Below are 17,460 nucleotides of genomic sequence, written 5' to 3'. Positions count from 1 at the left end.
GGGTTCTTTAGTCAGGGTTAACCCTGAGGGGATTTATTCCCCAAGTAGGTTTTGTGTTACTTAAATTGGCCCAGAGACCCCTAGGGGATTTATCTTGTGGCGTATGCACAATTTACACACTTCTCCATACCTGTATGAAGGGGACACCAAGATAATTCAGCAGAGTCTTCAGGTCTTTCCACTTGTCTGACCCTATAAGAGACAGAGCACACAAGATGTTGGCTATAAGGGCCACAGGGGCCGCAATTCTCCAAAGAAACTCAAACCATTCAGACTGTCCTCTCTGCAACTGTGAGGTAAGTGAACTGTACCATCTATGGCTACCAGTAATACTCGGCCATACACATCAGATTATTATTATTAGGAGGAGGAGACAAAGGAGTCTGGGGGGAGGAAGAGGACAGAGGAGTGTGGAGGAGGAGGAGGAGAGTACAGAGGAGTCTGGGGGGAGGAGGATGGCAGAGGAGTCTGGGGGGAGGACAGAGGAGTCTAGAGGAGGAGAGATCAGAGGAGTCTGGAGAAGGAGGAGAGGACAGAGGAGTCTGGAGAAGGAGGAGAGGACACAGGAGTCTGGAGGAGGACAGAGGAGTCTGGAGAAGGAGGGGAGGACAGAGGAGTCTGGAGGAGGAGAGGACAGAGGAGTCTGGAGGAGGAGAGGACAGAGGAGTCTGGAGGAGGAGAGGACAGAGGAGTCTGGAGGAGGAGGGGACAGAGGAGTCTGGAGGAAGAGGAGAGGACAGAGGAGTCTGGAGGAGAGGACAGAGGAGTCTGGAGGAGGAGAGGACAGAGGAGTCTGGAGGAGGAGGAGAGGACAGAGGAGTCTGGAGGAGAGGACAGAGGAGTCTGGAGGAGAGGACAGAGGAGTCTGGGGGAGGAGGACAGAGTAGTCTGGGGGAGGAGGACAGAGGAGTCTGGAGGAGGAGGACAGAGGAGTCTGGAGGAGGACAGAGGAGTCTGGAGGAGGACAGAGGAGTCTGGAGGAGAGGACAGAGGAGAGGACAGGAGTCTGGAGGAGGACAGAGGAGTCTGGAGGAGAGGACAGAAGAGTCTGGAGGAAGAGTAGGGGACAGAGGAGTCTGGAGGAGGAGAGGACAGAGGAGTCTGGAGGAGAGGACAGCGGAGAGGACAGGAGTCTGGAGGAGGACAGGGGAGTCTGGAGGAGAGGACAGAGGAGTCTGGAGGAGAGGACAGAGGAGTCTGGAGAAGGAGGAGAGGACACAGGAGTCTGGAGGAGGACAGAGGAGTCTGGAGAAGGAGGAGAGGACAGAGGAGTCTGGAGGAGGAGAGGACAGAGGAGTCTGGAGGAGGAGAGGACAGAGGAGTCTGGAGGAGGAGGGGACAGAGGAGTCTGGAGGAAGAGGAGAGGACAGAGGAGTCTGGAGGAGAGGACAGAGGAGTCTGGAGGAGGAGAGGACAGAGGAGTCTGGAGGAGGAGGAGAGGACAGAGGAGTCTGGAGGAGAGGACAGAGGAGTCTGGAGGAGAGGACAGAGGAGTCTGGGGGAGGAGGACAGAGGAGTCTGGGGGAGGAGGACAGAGGAGTCTGGAGGAGGAGGACAGAGGAGTCTGGAGGAGGACAGAGGAGTCTGGAGGAGAGGACAGAGGAGAGGACAGGAGTCTGGAGGAGGACAGAGGAGTCTGGAGGAGAGGACAGAAGAGTCTGGAGGAAGAGAAGGGGACAGAGGAGTCTGGAGGAGGAGAGGACAGAGGAGTCTGGAGGAGGAGAGGACAGAGGAGTCTGGAGGAGGAGGAGAGGACAGAGGAGTCTGGAGGAGAGAACAGAGGAGTCTTTAGGAGGACAGAGGAGTCTGAAGGAAAGGACAGAGGAGTTTGGAGGAGAAGAGGACAGAGGAGTCTGGAGGAGAAGAGGACAGAGGAGTCTGGAGGAGGAGAGGACAGAGGAGTCTGGAGGAGGAGGACAGAGGAGTCTGGAGGAGGAGGACAGAGGAGTCTGGAGGAGGAGGACAGAGGAGTCTGGGGGAGGAGGACAGAGGAGTCTGGGGGAGGTGGACAGAGGAGTCTGGGGGAGGAGGACAGAGGAGTCTGGGGGAGGAGGACAGAGGAGTCTGGAGGAGGAGGAGGACAGAGGAGTCTGTAGGAGGAGTCTGGAGGAGAGGACAGAGGAGTCTGGAGGAGAGGACAGAGGAGTCTGGAGGAGAGGACAGCGGAGAGGACAGGAGTCTGGAGGAGGACAGGGGAGTCTGGAGGAGAGGACAGAGGAGTTTGGAGGAGAGGACAGAGGAGTCTGGAGGAGGAGGAGGAGAGGACAGAGGAGTCTGGAGGAGAGGACAGAGGAGTCTGGAGGAGAGAACAGAGGAGTCTGGAGGAGAGGACAGAGGAGTCTGGAGGAGAGAACAGAGGAGTCTGGAGGAGGACAGAGGAGTCTGGAGGAGAGAACAGAGGAGTCTGGAGGAGGACAGAGGAGTCTGGGAGAGGAGGACAGAGGAGTCTGGAGGAGAGGACAGAGGAGTCTGGAGGAGGAGGAGGAGAGGACAGAGGAGTCTGGAGGAGGACAGAGGAGTCTGGAGGAGAGAACAGAGGAGTCTGGAGGAGGACAGAGGAGTCTGGAGGAGAGGACAGAGGAGTCTGGAGGAGAGGACAGAGGAGTCTGGAGGAGAGAACAGAGGAGTCTGGAGGAGGACAGAGGAGTCTGGAGGAGAGGACAGAGGAGTCACACTCAATCCCTCACCTATAGTTGGTGCAGGGTTTATTCTTCTTCTAAACTGGACATTTCCATCTTTCGTGTCCTGAGTAATAGAAATGTTTATAATCTGAATGTTACTATGATAACTTAAGGTAAATCCATTTTTATTGCAAATTTTATCAACAAAATAAACAATCATAAATAATAAGGCAAATGATCACGCAGATTAAAAACGGTCCTCATCATATGTCCCGGCCTTCTGGATATGGTCGGAGGATTCTTATGATGACCGCGCAGTACTTCTCCGCTTCCTCCCCTTATTATTATTTTTCTAGGTCACTCTGACACTTTTGCGAGCTGTGTGTTCTCTTGGATTGATCCGGGTATTTTGGGTGCTCTTTCTGCCCTTTCCTGTAACCCTGGGTGTGTCTGCATCGGCAGGGATGTCACCCCGTATATGGCTCCTTGGTTGACACCCAGTCTAACGCCTAGGTGGATGCCGGGAGCATTTGTGGTCTCATAAAGAGTACCAGTCACCAAACTGAAGATTTAATGTAGTATTCCTTATGGAAATATAACCAGGATTCGTGGTGCTGAGCGGAGCAAGGAGTCACAGAGCCAGGATACCATCCATTCCATTTAATTCCAATAATGCAATGCGTTTCGCTGCGCATGCGCAGCGAAACGCGTTGCATTATTGGAATTAAATCGGATGGAATGTATCCTGGCTCTGTGACACGTTGCTCCGCTCAGCACCACGAATCCTGGTTATAACGAAGCTTTTCTGTGAATATATTCTACACATGTCCAGGAAGGCTGCAGATGGTTCGTATCCAATTACACACATTTACCATTGTTGTGTAAGTTGTTGCACAACCCCCTCTGGTAAGCGGTACTGAATCTTCCTTTTGCGCCTTTTTTTTATTTCTTATGTAAATATAAGACACTTTGCTATTTACTTGCTGTTAAGATTCTCAACCTTTTGTATGTTTTTAATGTGATTTTAAAAACGGCCACTAGGTGGCTCTGTTCTATTCCCTCCAGTTAGTTTGGTCTCCTCCCAGCCTGGCAGGCACAGCTCTCACATGCTTCAATGACATCACGCCTGCTGGGGAACGCCCACTTTCTCCTGCCGGGAGCTCACACAATGTGAGCAAGGGGAAAGGTTTGATACAGGAGGGGTATTGGCATAAGTTAGGGAATATGGTTTGATGACCGGTTCTCTTTAAGTAGCTTCGGCGAAAAGGAACATTCAACCTGGAACCTTGAAGGCACCTTCAGACCTGGAGCCGGGGGTTAGTCTATTGGGGGGGGGGGGCTCTCTCCTTTTGGAGAAGGACTTAGACCACGTCTTGCACATTTTTTCAGTGTGATCGCTTTGCACTTTTTCTTGCACTAGGGCGGTTTAGCAGGTTCCTCAGCTCTTAAAAAAATAAAAGGAGCTTGGTGTACCCACTGAATGAAGCTCCACTCTGCATCTAGACCCCTCTCCTCCCCTGTGCTGATCCTCCTCCCCCACTGAATGGAGCTCCACTCTGCATCTAGACCCCTCTCCTCCCCTGTGCTGATCCTCCTCCCCCACTGAATGGAGCTCCACTCTGCATCTAGACCCCTCTCCTCCCCTGTGCTGATCCTCCTCCCCCACTGAATGGAGCTCCACTCTGCATCTAGACCCCTCTCCTCCCATGTGCTGATCCTCCTCCCCCACTGAATGGAGCTCCACTCTGCATCTAGACCCCTCTCCTCCCCTGTGCTGATCCTCCTCCATCGCTGACTGAAACTCCACTCTGCATCTAGACCCCTCTCCTCCCCTGTGCTGATCCTCCTCCCCCACAGAATGAAGCTCCACTCTGCATCTAGACCCCTCTCCTCCCCTGTGCTGATCCTCCTCCCCCACTGAATGGAGCTCCACTCTGCATCTAGACCCCTCTCCTCAACTGTGCTGATCCTCCTCCCCCACTGAATGGAGCTCCACTCTGCATCTAGACCCCTCTCCTCCCATGTGCTGATCCTCCTCCCCCACTGAATGGAGCTCCACTCTGCATCTAGACCCCTCTCCTCCCCTGTGCTGATCCTCCTCCATCGTTGACTGAAACTCCACTCTGCATCTAGACCCCTCTCCTCCCCTGTGCTGATCCTCCTCCCCCACTGAATGAAGCTCCGCTCTGCATCTAGACCCCTCTCCTCCCATGTGCTGATCCTCCTCCATCGCTGAATGAAGCTCCACTCTGCATCTAGACCCCTCTCCTCCCATGTGCTGATCCTCCTCCATCGCTGAATGAAGCTCCACTCTGCATCTAGACCCCTCTCCTCCCCTGTGCTGATCCTCCATCGCTGAATGAAGCTCCACTCTGCATCTAGACCCCTCTCCTCCCATGTGCTGATCCTCCTCCCCTGCTGAATGAAGCTCCACTCTGCATCTAGACCCCTCTCCTCCCCTGTGCTGATCCTCCTCCATCGCTGAATGAAGCTCCACTCTGCATCTAGACCCCTCTCCTTCCCTGTGCTGATCCTCTTCCATCGCTGAATGAAGCTCCGCTCTGCATCTAGACCCCTCTCCTCCCCTGTGCTGATCCTCTTCCATCGCTGAATGAAGCTCCACTCTGCATCTAGACCCCTCTCCTCCCCTGTGCTGATCCTCCTCCATCGCTGAATGAAGCTCCACTCTGCATCTAGACCCCTCTCCTCCCCTGTGCTGATCCTCCTCCATCGCTGAATGAAGCTCCACTCTGCATCTAGACCCCTCTCCTCCCCTGTGCTGATCCTCCTACTTCGCTGAATGAAGCTCCACTCTGCATCTAGACCCCTCTCCTCCCCAGTGCTGATCCTCCTCCATCGCTGAATGAAGCTCCACGCTGCATCTAGACCTCTCTCCTCCCCTGTGCTGATCCTCTTCCATCGCTGAATGAAGCTCCACTCTGCATCTAGATCCCTCTCCTCCCCTGTGCTGATCCTCCTCCATCGCTGAATGAAGCTCCACTCTGCATCTAGATCCCTCTCCTCCCCTGTGCTTATCCTCTTTCCCTGCTGAATGAAGCTCTGCTCTGCATCTAGACCCCTCTCCTCCCCTGTGCTGATCCTCTTTCCCTGCTGAATGAAGCTCCACTCTGCATCTAGACCCCTCTCCTCCCCTGTGCTGATCCTCCTCCCCCACTGAATGGAGCTCCACTCTGCATCTAGACCCCTCTCCTCCCCTGTGCTGATCCTCCTCCCCCACTGAATGGAGCTCCACTCTGCATCTAGACCCCTCTCCTCCCATGTGCTGATCCTCCTCCCCCACTGAATGGAGCTCCACTCTGCATCTAGACCCCTCTCCTCCCCTGTGCTGATCCTCCTCCATCGCTGACTGAAACTCCACTCTGCATCTAGACCCCTCTCCTCCCCTGTGCTGATCCTCCTCCCCCACAGAATGAAGCTCCACTCTGCATCTAGACCCCTCTCCTCCCCTGTGCTGATCCTCCTCCCCCACTGAATGGAGCTCCACTCTGCATCTAGACCCCTCTCCTCAACTGTGCTGATCCTCCTCCCCCACTGAATGGAGCTCCACTCTGCATCTAGACCCCTCTCCTCCCATGTGCTGATCCTCCTCCCCCACTGAATGGAGCTCCACTCTGCATCTAGACCCCTCTCCTCCCATGTGCTGATCCTCCTCCATCGCTGAATGAAGCTCCACTCTGCATCTAGACCCCTCTCCTCCCATGTGCTGATCCTCCTCCATCGCTGAATGAAGCTCCACTCTGCATCTAGACCCCTCTCCTCCCCTGTGCTGATCCTCCATCGCTGAATGAAGCTCCACTCTGCATCTAGATCCCTCTCCTCCCATGTGCTGATCCTCCTCCCCTGCTGAATGAAGCTCCACTCTGCATCTAGACCCCTCTCCTCCCCTGTGCTGATCCTCCTCCATCGCTGAATGAAGCTCCACTCTGCATCTAGACCCCTCTCCTTCCCTGTGCTGATCCTCTTCCATCGCTGAATGAAGCTCCGCTCTGCATCTAGACCCCTCTCCTCCCCTGTGCTGATCCTCTTCCATCGCTGAATGAAGCTCCACTCTGCATCTAGACCCCTCTCCTCCCCTGTGCTGATCCTCCTCCATCGCTGAATGAAGCTCCACTCTGCATCTAGACCCCTCTCCTCCCCTGTGCTGATCCTCCTCCATCGCTGAATGAAGCTCCACTCTGCATCTAGACCCCTCTCCTCCCCTGTGCTGATCCTCCTACTTCGCTGAATGAAGCTCCACTCTGCATCTAGACCCCTCTCCTCCCCAGTGCTGATCCTCCTCCATCGCTCAATGAAGCTCCACGCTGCATCTAGACCTCTCTCCTCCCCTGTGCTGATCCTCTTCCATCGCTGAATGAAGCTCCACTCTGCATCTAGATCCCTCTCCTCCCCTGTGCTGATCCTCCTCCATCGCTGAATGAAGCTCCACTCTGCATCTAGATCCCTCTCCTCCCCTGTGCTGATCCTCCTCCATCGCTGAATGAAGCTCTGCTCTGCATCTAGATCCCTCTCCTCCCCTGTGCTTATCCTCTTTCCCTGCTGAATGAAGCTCTGCTCTGCATCTAGACCCCTCTCCTCCCCTGTGCTGATCCTCTTTCCCTGCTGAATGAAGCTCCACTCTGCATCTAGATCCCTCTCCTCCCCTGTGCTGATCCTCTTTCCCTGCTGAATGAAGCTCCACTCTGCATCTAGATCCCTCTCCTCCCCTGTGCTGATCCTCTTTCCCTGCTGAATGAAGCTCCACTCTGCATCTAGACCCCTCTCCTCTAGACTTCATAGATCCACCATATATCACAGATCAGTATTAGACGTCATAGATCCACCATATATCACAGATCAGTATTAGACGTCATAGATCAACCATATATCACAGATCAGTATTAGACGTCATAGATCCACCATATATCAGAGATCAGTATTAGACGTCATAGATCCACCATATATCACAGATCAGTATTAGACATCATAGATCAACCATATATCACAGATCAGTATTAGACGTCATAGATCCACCATATATCAGAGATCAGTATTAGACGTCAAGGATCCACCATATCAGATCCGTATTAGACATGTCATAGATCCACCGTATATCACAGATCTCTATTAGATCCACCATATATCACAGATCAGTATTAGACTAAAGGATCCACCATATCAGATCCGTATTAGACACATCTAAGCTCCACCGTATATCACAAATCTGTATTAGATCCACCAGAGACACATCATGGATCCACCATATATCACAGATCAGTATGAGACATGTCATAGATCCACCATATATCACAGATCAGTATGAGACATGTCATAGATCCACCATATATCACAGATCAGTATGAGACATGTCATAGATCCACCATATATCACAGATCAGTATGAGACATGTCATAGATCCATTATATATTACAGATCTATCATAGACACGTATTAGATCCAGATACATGTCATAGATCCACCATATATCACAGATCCGAATTAGATCCAGATACATGTCATAGATCCACCATATATCACAGATCCGAATTAGATCCAGATACACGTCATAGATCCACCATATGTCACAAATCTGTCCTAGATCCGCCAGACACTTCATAGATCCACCGTATATTACAGATCTGTATTAGATCCAACAGACATGTCATAGTTCCTCCATATATCACAGATCCATATTAGATCCAACAGAGACACGTCATAGATCCACCATATATCACAGATCTGCTTCAAATAATTTTTAGATCTACTATAGGCACGTAATACATCCACCACAGACTTCTTAGGGCCACCATATATCATAGAGACAGGGCAGTGGATCCAGTCAGGCCTCACTGTAGTTCTGCAGCTGTAAAGGATGTCATAGGAGAATGAATCCATGATATCGGCCCCATGATTACTACGTGTGCGCACCAGCGTACCCTCCGATCCTGCCATGCTTACTTTGAAGCGCTTGTTTTCTGGTGGGATCCCATCAAATACATATAGTGGTTTGATCCCATTCTGCAGCATGAAGACCGTGCGCTGGAAGAGACCCTGAAGAACGCTGGAGAGAAGAACAGTGATTAATGGCAGGCATTTACCACATGGTTATATTGGTGCCATATCACCATACTGAGGGCCGGTGTGTATGATAGGGACACATGTACTATATCTCACACACAATGCTTATACAGGCTGATATAGTATTAATCAGTGTTATCAGTGCTCTGCTTATACAGGCTGATATAGTATTAATCAGTGTTATCAGTGCTCTGCTTATACAGGCTGATATAGGATAGTATTAATCAGTGTTATCAGTGCTCTGCTTATACAGGCTGATATAGTATTAATCAGTGTTATTGGGGCTCTGCTTATACAGGCTGATATATGATAGTATTAATCAGTGTTATCAGTGCTCTGCTTATACAGGCTGATATAGTATTAATCAGTGTTATCAGTGCTCTGCTTTTACAGGCTGATATAGTATTAATCAGTGTCATCAGTGCTCTGCTTATACAGGCTGATATAGGATAGTATTAATCAGTGTTATCAGTGCTCTGCTTATACAGGCTGATATAGGATAGTATTAATCAGTGTTATCAGTGCTCTGCTTATACAGGCTGATATAGTATTAATCAGTGTTATCGGAGCTCTGCTTATACAGGCTGATATAGTATTAATCAGTGTTATCGGAGCTCTGCTTATACAGGCTGATATAGTATTAATCAGTGTTATTGGGGCTCTGCTTATACAGGCTGATATAGTATTAATCAGTGTTATCAGTGCTCTGCTTATACAGGCTGATATAGTATTAATCAGTGTTATCGGAGCTCTGCTTATACAGGCTGATATAGTATTAATCAGTGTTATCGGAGCTCTGCTTATACAGGCTGATATAGTATTAATCAGTGTTATTGGGGCTCTGCTTATACAGGCTGATATAGTATTAATCAGTGTTATCAGTGCTCTGCTTATACAGGCTGATATAGTATTAATCAGTGTCATCAGTGCTCTACTTATACAGGCTGATATAGGATAGTATTAATCAGTGTTATAGATGCTCTGCTTATACAGGCTGATATAGGATAGTATTAATCAGTGTTATAGATGCTCTGCTTATACAGGCTGATATAGTATTAATCAGTGTTATCAGTGCTCTGCTTATACAGGCTGATATAGGATAGTATTAATCAGTGTTATCGGGGATCTGCTTATACAGGCTGATATAGTATAGTATTAATCAGTGTTATCGGTGCTCTGATTATACAGGCTGATATAGGATAGTATTAATCAGTGTTATCAGTGCTCTGCTTATACAGGCTGATATAGGATAGTATTAATCAGTGTTATCAGTGCTCTGCTTATACAGGCTGATATAGTATTAATCAGTGTTATCGGAGCTCTGCTTATACAGGCTGATATAGTATTAATCAGTGTTATCGGAGCTCTGCTTATACAGGCTGATATAGTATTAATCAGTGTTATCGGAGCTCTGCTTATACAGGCTGATATAGTATTAATCAGTGTTATTGGGGCTCTGCTTATACAGGCTGATATAGTATTAATCAGTGTTATCAGTGCTCTGCTTATACAGGCTGATATAGTATTAATCAGTGTCATCAGTGCTCTACTTATACAGGCTGATATAGGATAGTATTAATCAGTGTTATAGATGCTCTGCTTATACAGGCTGATATAGGATAGTATTAATCAGTGTTATAGATGCTCTGCTTATACAGGCTGATATAGTATTAATCAGTGTTATCAGTGCTCTGCTTATACAGGCTGATATAGGATAGTATTAATCAGTGTTATAGATGCTCTGCTTATACAGGCTGATATAGTATTAATCAGTGTTATCAGTGCTCTGGTTATACAGGCTGATATAGGATAGTATTAATCAGTGTTATCGGGGATCTGCTTATACAGGCTGATATAGTATAGTATTAATCAGTGTTATCGGTGCTCTGATTATACAGGCTGATATAGGATAGTATTAATCAGTGTTATCAGTGCTCTGCTTATACAGGCTGATATAGGATAGTATTAATCAGTGTTATCAGTGCTCTGCTTATACAGGCTGATATAGTATTAATCAGTGTTATCGGAGCTCTGCTTATACAGGCTGATATAGTATTAATCAGTGTTATCGGAGCTCTGCTTATACAGGCTGATATAGTATTAATCAGTGTTATCGGAGCTCTGCTTATACAGGCTGATATAGTATTAATCAGTGTTATTGGGGCTCTGCTTATACAGGCTGATATAGTATTAATCAGTGTTATCAGTGCTCTGCTTATACAGGCTGATATAGTATTAATCAGTGTCATCAGTGCTCTACTTATACAGGCTGATATAGGATAGTATTAATCAGTGTTATAGATGCTCTGCTTATACAGGCTGATATAGGATAGTATTAATCAGTGTTATAGATGCTCTGCTTATACAGGCTGATATAGTATTAATCAGTGTTATCAGTGCTCTGCTTATACAGGCTGATATAGGATAGTATTAATCAGTGTTATAGATGCTCTGCTTATACAGGCTGATATAGGATAGTATTAATCAGTGTTATAGATGCTCTGCTTATACAGGCTGATATAGGATAGTATTAATCAGTGTTATCAGTGCTCTGCTTATACAGGCTGATATAGGATAGTATTAATCAGTGTTATCAGTGCTCTGCTTATACAGGATGATATAGTATTAATCAGTGTTATGGGGGCTCTGCTTATACAGGCTGATATAGGATAGTATTAATCAGTGTTATAGGTGCTCTGCTTATACAGGCTGATATAGGATAGTATTAATGAGTGTTATCGGTGCTCTGATTATACAGGCTGATATAGGATAGTATTAATCAGTGTTATCGGTGCTCTGCTTATACAGGATGATATATGATAGTATTAATCAGTGTAATAGATGCTTTGCTTATACAGGCTGATATGGGATAGTATTAATCAGTGTTATAGATGCTCTGCTTATACAGGCTGATATAGGATAGTATTAATCAGTGTTATCAGTGCTCTGGTTATACAGGCTGATATAGGATAGTATTAATCAGTGTTATCGGGGATCTGCTTATACAGGCTGATATAGGATAGTATTAATCAGTGTTATCAGTGCTCTGCTTATACAGAATGATATAGGATAGTATTAATCAGTGTTATCAGTGCTCTACTTACACAGGCTGATATAGGATAGTATTAATCAGTGTTATAGATGCTCTGCTTATACAGGCTGATATAGGATAGTATTAATCAGTGTTATCAGTGCTCTGCTTATACAGGCTGATATAGGATAGTATTAATCAGTGTTATTGGGGCTCTGCTTATACAGGCTGATATAGTATTAATCAGTGTTATCAGTGCTCTGCTTATACAGGCTGATATAGTATTAATCAGTGTCATCAGTGCTCTACTTATACAGGCTGATATAGGATAGTATTAATCAGTGTTATAGATGCTCTGCTTATACAGGCTGATATAGGATAGTATTAATCAGTGTTATCAGTGCTCTGCTTATACAGGCTGATATAGGATAGTATTAATCAGTGTTATCAGTGCTCTGCTTATACAGGATGATATAGTATTAATCAGTGTTATGGGGGCTCTGCTTATACAGGCTGATATAGGATAGTATTAATCAGTGTTATAGGTGCTCTGCTTATACAGGCTGATATAGGATAGTATTAATGAGTGTTATCGGTGCTCTGATTATACAGGCTGATATAGGATAGTATTAATCAGTGTTATCGGTGCTCTGCTTATACAGGATGATATATGATAGTATTAATCAGTGTAATAGATGCTTTGCTTATACAGGCTGATATGGGATAGTATTAATCAGTGTTATAGATGCTCTGCTTATACAGGCTGATATAGGATAGTATTAATCAGTGTTATCAGTGCTCTGGTTATACAGGCTGATATAGGATAGTATTAATCAGTGTTATCGGGGATCTGCTTATACAGGCTGATATAGGATAGTATTAATCAGTGTTATCAGTGCTCTGCTTATACAGAATGATATAGGATAGTATTAATCAGTGTTATCAGTGCTCTACTTACACAGGCTGATATAGGATAGTATTAATCAGTGTTATAGATGCTCTGCTTATACAGGCTGATATAGGATAGTATTAATCAGTGTTATCAGTGCTCTGCTTATACAGGCTGATATAGGATAGTATTAATCAGTGTTATTGGGGCTCTGCTTATACAGGCTGATATAGTATTAATCAGTGTTATCAGTGCTCTGCTTATACAGGCTGATATAGTATTAATCAGTGTCATCAGTGCTCTACTTATACAGGCTGATATAGGATAGTATTAATCAGTGTTATAGGTGCTCTGCTTATACAGGCTGATATAGGATAGTATTAATCAGTGTTATCGGTGCTCTGATTATACAGGCTGATATAGGATAGTATTAATCAGTGTTATCGGTGCTCTGCTTATACAGGATGATATATGATAGTATTAATCAGTGTTATAGATGCTTTGCTTATACAGGCTGATATAGGATAGTATTAATCAGTGTTATAGATGCTTTGCTTATACAGGCTGATATAGGATAGTATTAATCAGTGTTATCAGTGCTCTGGTTATACAGGCTGATATAGGATAGTATTAATCAGTGTTATCGGGGATCTGCTTATACAGGCTGATATAGTATAGTATTAATCAGTGTTATCGGTGCTCTGCTTATACAGGCTGATATAGGATAGTATTAATCAGTGTTATCGGGGCTCTGCTTATACAGGCTGATATAAGATAGTATTAATCAGTGTTATAGATGCTCTGCTTATACAGGCTGATATAGGATAGTATTAATCAGTGTTATAGATGCTCTGCTTATACAGGCTGATATAGGATAGTATTAATCAGTGTTATAGATGCTCTGCTTAGACAGGCTAATATAGGATAGTATTAATCAGTGTTATAGATGCTCTGCTTATACAGGCTGATATAGGATAGTATTAATCAGTGTTATCGGTGCTCTGCTTATACAGGCTGATATAGGATAGTATTAATCAGTGTTATCGGGGATCTGCTTATACAGGCTGATATAGGATAGTATTAATCAGTGTTATAGGTGCTCTGCTTATACAGGCTGATATAGTATTAATCAGTGTTATCGGGGCTCTGCTTATACAGGCTGAAATAGGATAGTATTAATCAGTGTTATAGATGCTCTGCTTATACAGGCTGATATAGGATAGTATTAATCAGTGTTATCATTGCTCTGCTTATACAGGCTGATATAGGATAGTATTAATCAGTGTTATAGATGCTCTGCTTATACAGGCTGATATAGGATAGTATTAATCAGTGTTATAGATGCTCTGCTTATACAGGCTGATATAGTATTAATCAGTGTTATCATTGCTCTGCTTATACAGGCTGATATAGGATAGTATTAATCAGTGTTATAGATGCTCTGCTTATACATGCTGATATAGGATAGTATTAGTCAGTGTTATAGATGCTCTGCTTATACAGGCTGATATAGGATAGTATTAATCAGTGTTATCAGTGCTCTGCTTATACAGGCTGATATAGTATTAATCAGTGTTATCGGGGCTCTGTTTATACAGGCTGATATAGTATTAATCAGTGTTATCAGTGCTCTGCTTATACAGGCTGATATAGGATAGTATTAATCAGTGTTATAGATGCTCTGCTTATACAGGCTGATATTGTATTAATCAGTGTTATCGGTGCTCTGCTTATACAGGCTGATATAGTATTAATTGGAATTTTACAGCATTAGATGATGGGTTCTGTATGGACCCCTGCTAAGCAGTCAAAATCACCCAGCATTGAGAAATCAAATTATAGAACAACATAAATTATAAATGTGCTCAGTGTGTGCTAAAATATAACCTTTAATGATTAAGTCTAAAAGTCACCAAAATTATAATGTGCCTGTGCACCCCAAAAAATTCTAACTAATGATACAAATTGCGGTATAGATGCTAGTCCATTAGATAGTCGGGTAGTATTGTACCCCAACTATCACAGGTACTAGTCTTTACAATTGTCAGCACCGGCCCATTGCCCCAGCAGGGACATATTACGGGTCAGTATGCAAATGATTACAACCACCAACGCGTTTCTGCCTCACTGTATAGCCAGGCGTCATCAGGGGGGTTATTCACATTTAGGATAGTTTATACCACAAATAGGTAAACAGCCCTTCTTGGGCATAAGTTTAAAATAATTAATTAGCTACGACCTGTTAAGAAAAACATGGCAACACTTCATAGGTAGTAATCATGTATTTTGGCATAAGGGAATTTAATTCCCACACCAGTAGAGGAAAGATATGCACAAATAACAAATACTAATGTGTTGTAGCCAGTTCTCTATTTTTCAGGAGTGCCGTCATTGGACCTGCAAAGACAAAAGCGGGACAGGCACAAGCCCGTTCAGTGCTCGCCCTGTGGATAAAGAAATAGGAAATGTGTATACATTCCTCTATTGTTACTCACGGTTCTGTAGCATGGACAGCGGGTGATGCAGCGACCTGCATGTAGTGCAGGGAGCCGCTAACTATGGCTCTTACTGCCTAGTGTGGCGAGGTTCCGGCGTCTGACGGAGCTTCCGGTCATGAGCGGAAGTATATGTGCGTAGCTCCACCCACTCTTGCGACACCATCACGGAGGTGGGGGCGTGTCAGCAGCTACGCTACATATTCCTATCTGCTGCCGCTCATTGATTATAACCGGGGCTGGATTTCCTAAGCGGATCATATAGGCAGGTAGACTATGTTTACACCACAATGATAGTTTATAGACCCCCAAGTTAGAGTGTTTTGTGGTCAGCACGCCCGAAATGGGACCAGAAGCAGGGGACTAAACCACCTCAAAAGGAAAAGTATAGTGTCCAATGTATTAAACAATATGTCATGTAGTATTTCAATACAATTGGTGTGTATTTTGCTCCTATAGGGCATCTATAGCGTAAAGCTGGTATGGGGTGTATAATGGGTTATACCCTATCAGGGGAGGTGGAAGGATTAGTCAGGGGCCTAATGAGCCTATTCTGGCCCTATAACACCCTAGGGTACATATGCCCTATGCCTAGGCGGGGTGGCCGCCCTAAAAAGGTGGTCCCGCGCAGGAACCTCCTATTGATTGGCTATTATGCCCTAGACAGGAGATGGCTTCTAACTCCTATAGGACTTAATAAAGTCCTTCCCTCACTACCTAATTGCCACTCCAACACCCCAATCAAACTAGCACTATAGAAAACAACCAAAATGTAGTTGTTCATTGAGCCCTTTGGGTGCCACCGTGTCCAAACGATGTGGGTGGTGATAGATGTCTCCCTTTTATTTCTAACATCCCCTACATGTTCCAATACTCTCCTTCTGAACTCCCTCAGTGTTTTTCCCACATATAAGAGAGGGCATGTACAGTGGGCTACATAAATGATAGCTTTGGTTGAACAGTTTATATGATGTTTTATAGGTATGGGCACTGTTTGTCCAGATGACAAGGACTTCGTTTTTTCGACATATTGACAGGCACGACAGTGCCCACACCTATAACATCCTTCAACTTTACTCAATCTCCCCAACCAGTTAGTGGGGGCATCGCTAACTGGCCGTAGATGACTGTCATCTACGGCCAGTTAGCGATGCCCCCACCAACAATGGTGACCTTACATGTTTAAAATTTGTGGGTGTGGACATATTAACACCTTCTCAGAGAGAGGGTGATAATGACAAAATACGGCTCCAGCGTGAGTGCCGCTGGATCCATCGTTTGGACACGGTGGAACCCAAAGGGCTCAATGAACAACTAAATTTTGGTTGTTTTCTATAGTGCTAGTTTGATTGGGGTGTTGGAGTGGCAATTAGGTAGTGAAGGAAGGACTTTAGTAAGTCCTATAGGAGTTAGAAGCCATCTCCTGTCTAGGGCATAATAGCCAATCAATAGGAGGTTCCTGCGCGGGACCACCTTTTTAGGGCAGCCACCCCGCCTAGGCATAGGGCATATGTACCTTAGGGTGTTATAGGGCCAGAATAGGCTCATTAGGCCCCTGACTAATCCTTCCACCTCCCCTGATAGGGTATAACCCATTATACACCCCATATCAGCTTTATGCTATAGATGCCCTATAGGAGCAAAATACACACCAATTGTATTGAAATACTACATGACATATTGTTTAATACATTGGACACTATACTTTTCCTTTTGAGGTGGTTTAGTCCCCTGCTTCTGGTCCCATTTCGGGCGTGCTGACCACAAAACACTCTAACTTGGGGGTCTATAAACTATCATTGTGGTGTAAACATAGTCTACCTGCCTATATGATCCGCTTACGAAATCCAGCCCCGGTTATAATCAATGAGCGGCAGGAAATAGGAATATGTAGCGTAGCTGCTGACACGCCCCCACCTCCGTGATGGTGTCGCAAGAGTGGGTGGAGCTACGCACATATACTTCCGCTCATGACCGGAAGCTCCGTCAGACGCCGGAACCTCGCCACACTAGGCAGTAAGAGCCGTAGTTAGCGGCTCCCTGCACTACATGCAGGTCGGTGCATCGCCCGCTGTCCATGCTACAGAACCGTGAGTAACAATAGAGGAATGTATACACATTTCCTATTTCTTTATCCACAGGGCGAGCACTGAACGGGCTTGTGCCTGTCCCGCTTTTGTCTTTGCAGGTCCAATGACGGCACTCCTGAAAAATAGAGAACTGGCTACAACACATTAGTATTTGTTATTTGTGCATATCTTTCCTCTACTGGTGTGGGAATTAAATTCCCTTATGCCAAAATACATGATTACTACCTATGAAGTGTTGCCATGTTTTTCTTAACAGGTC

The 17,460-nt window shown here is 45.8% G+C and overlaps 1 protein-coding gene across 1 annotated transcript in view; it reads right to left on the bottom strand.

The window, feature by feature from the left end:
- LOC130351308 (flap endonuclease 1-like) overlaps positions 1–17,460 on the bottom strand; it is a 44,146-nt gene that overhangs the window by 19,802 nt on the left and 6,884 nt on the right. Inside the window, exons 3-5 of the mRNA XM_056554915.1 lie at positions 8,577–8,679; positions 2,688–2,745; positions 131–192 (exon numbers count right to left, since the gene is read on the bottom strand). Of these exons, the coding sequence (XP_056410890.1) occupies positions 131–192; positions 2,688–2,745; positions 8,577–8,679 (223 nt within the window). The remainder of the gene's footprint in view (positions 1–130; positions 193–2,687; positions 2,746–8,576; positions 8,680–17,460) is intronic.

Source organism: Hyla sarda, unplaced genomic scaffold (genome assembly GCF_029499605.1).
Source record: "Hyla sarda isolate aHylSar1 unplaced genomic scaffold, aHylSar1.hap1 scaffold_968, whole genome shotgun sequence".
Classification (NCBI taxonomy): Eukaryota; Metazoa; Chordata; class Amphibia; order Anura; family Hylidae; genus Hyla; species Hyla sarda.
The sequence above is the reverse complement of the archived record's forward strand: the minus strand, read 5'-3'. Positions and strand labels throughout refer to the sequence as shown.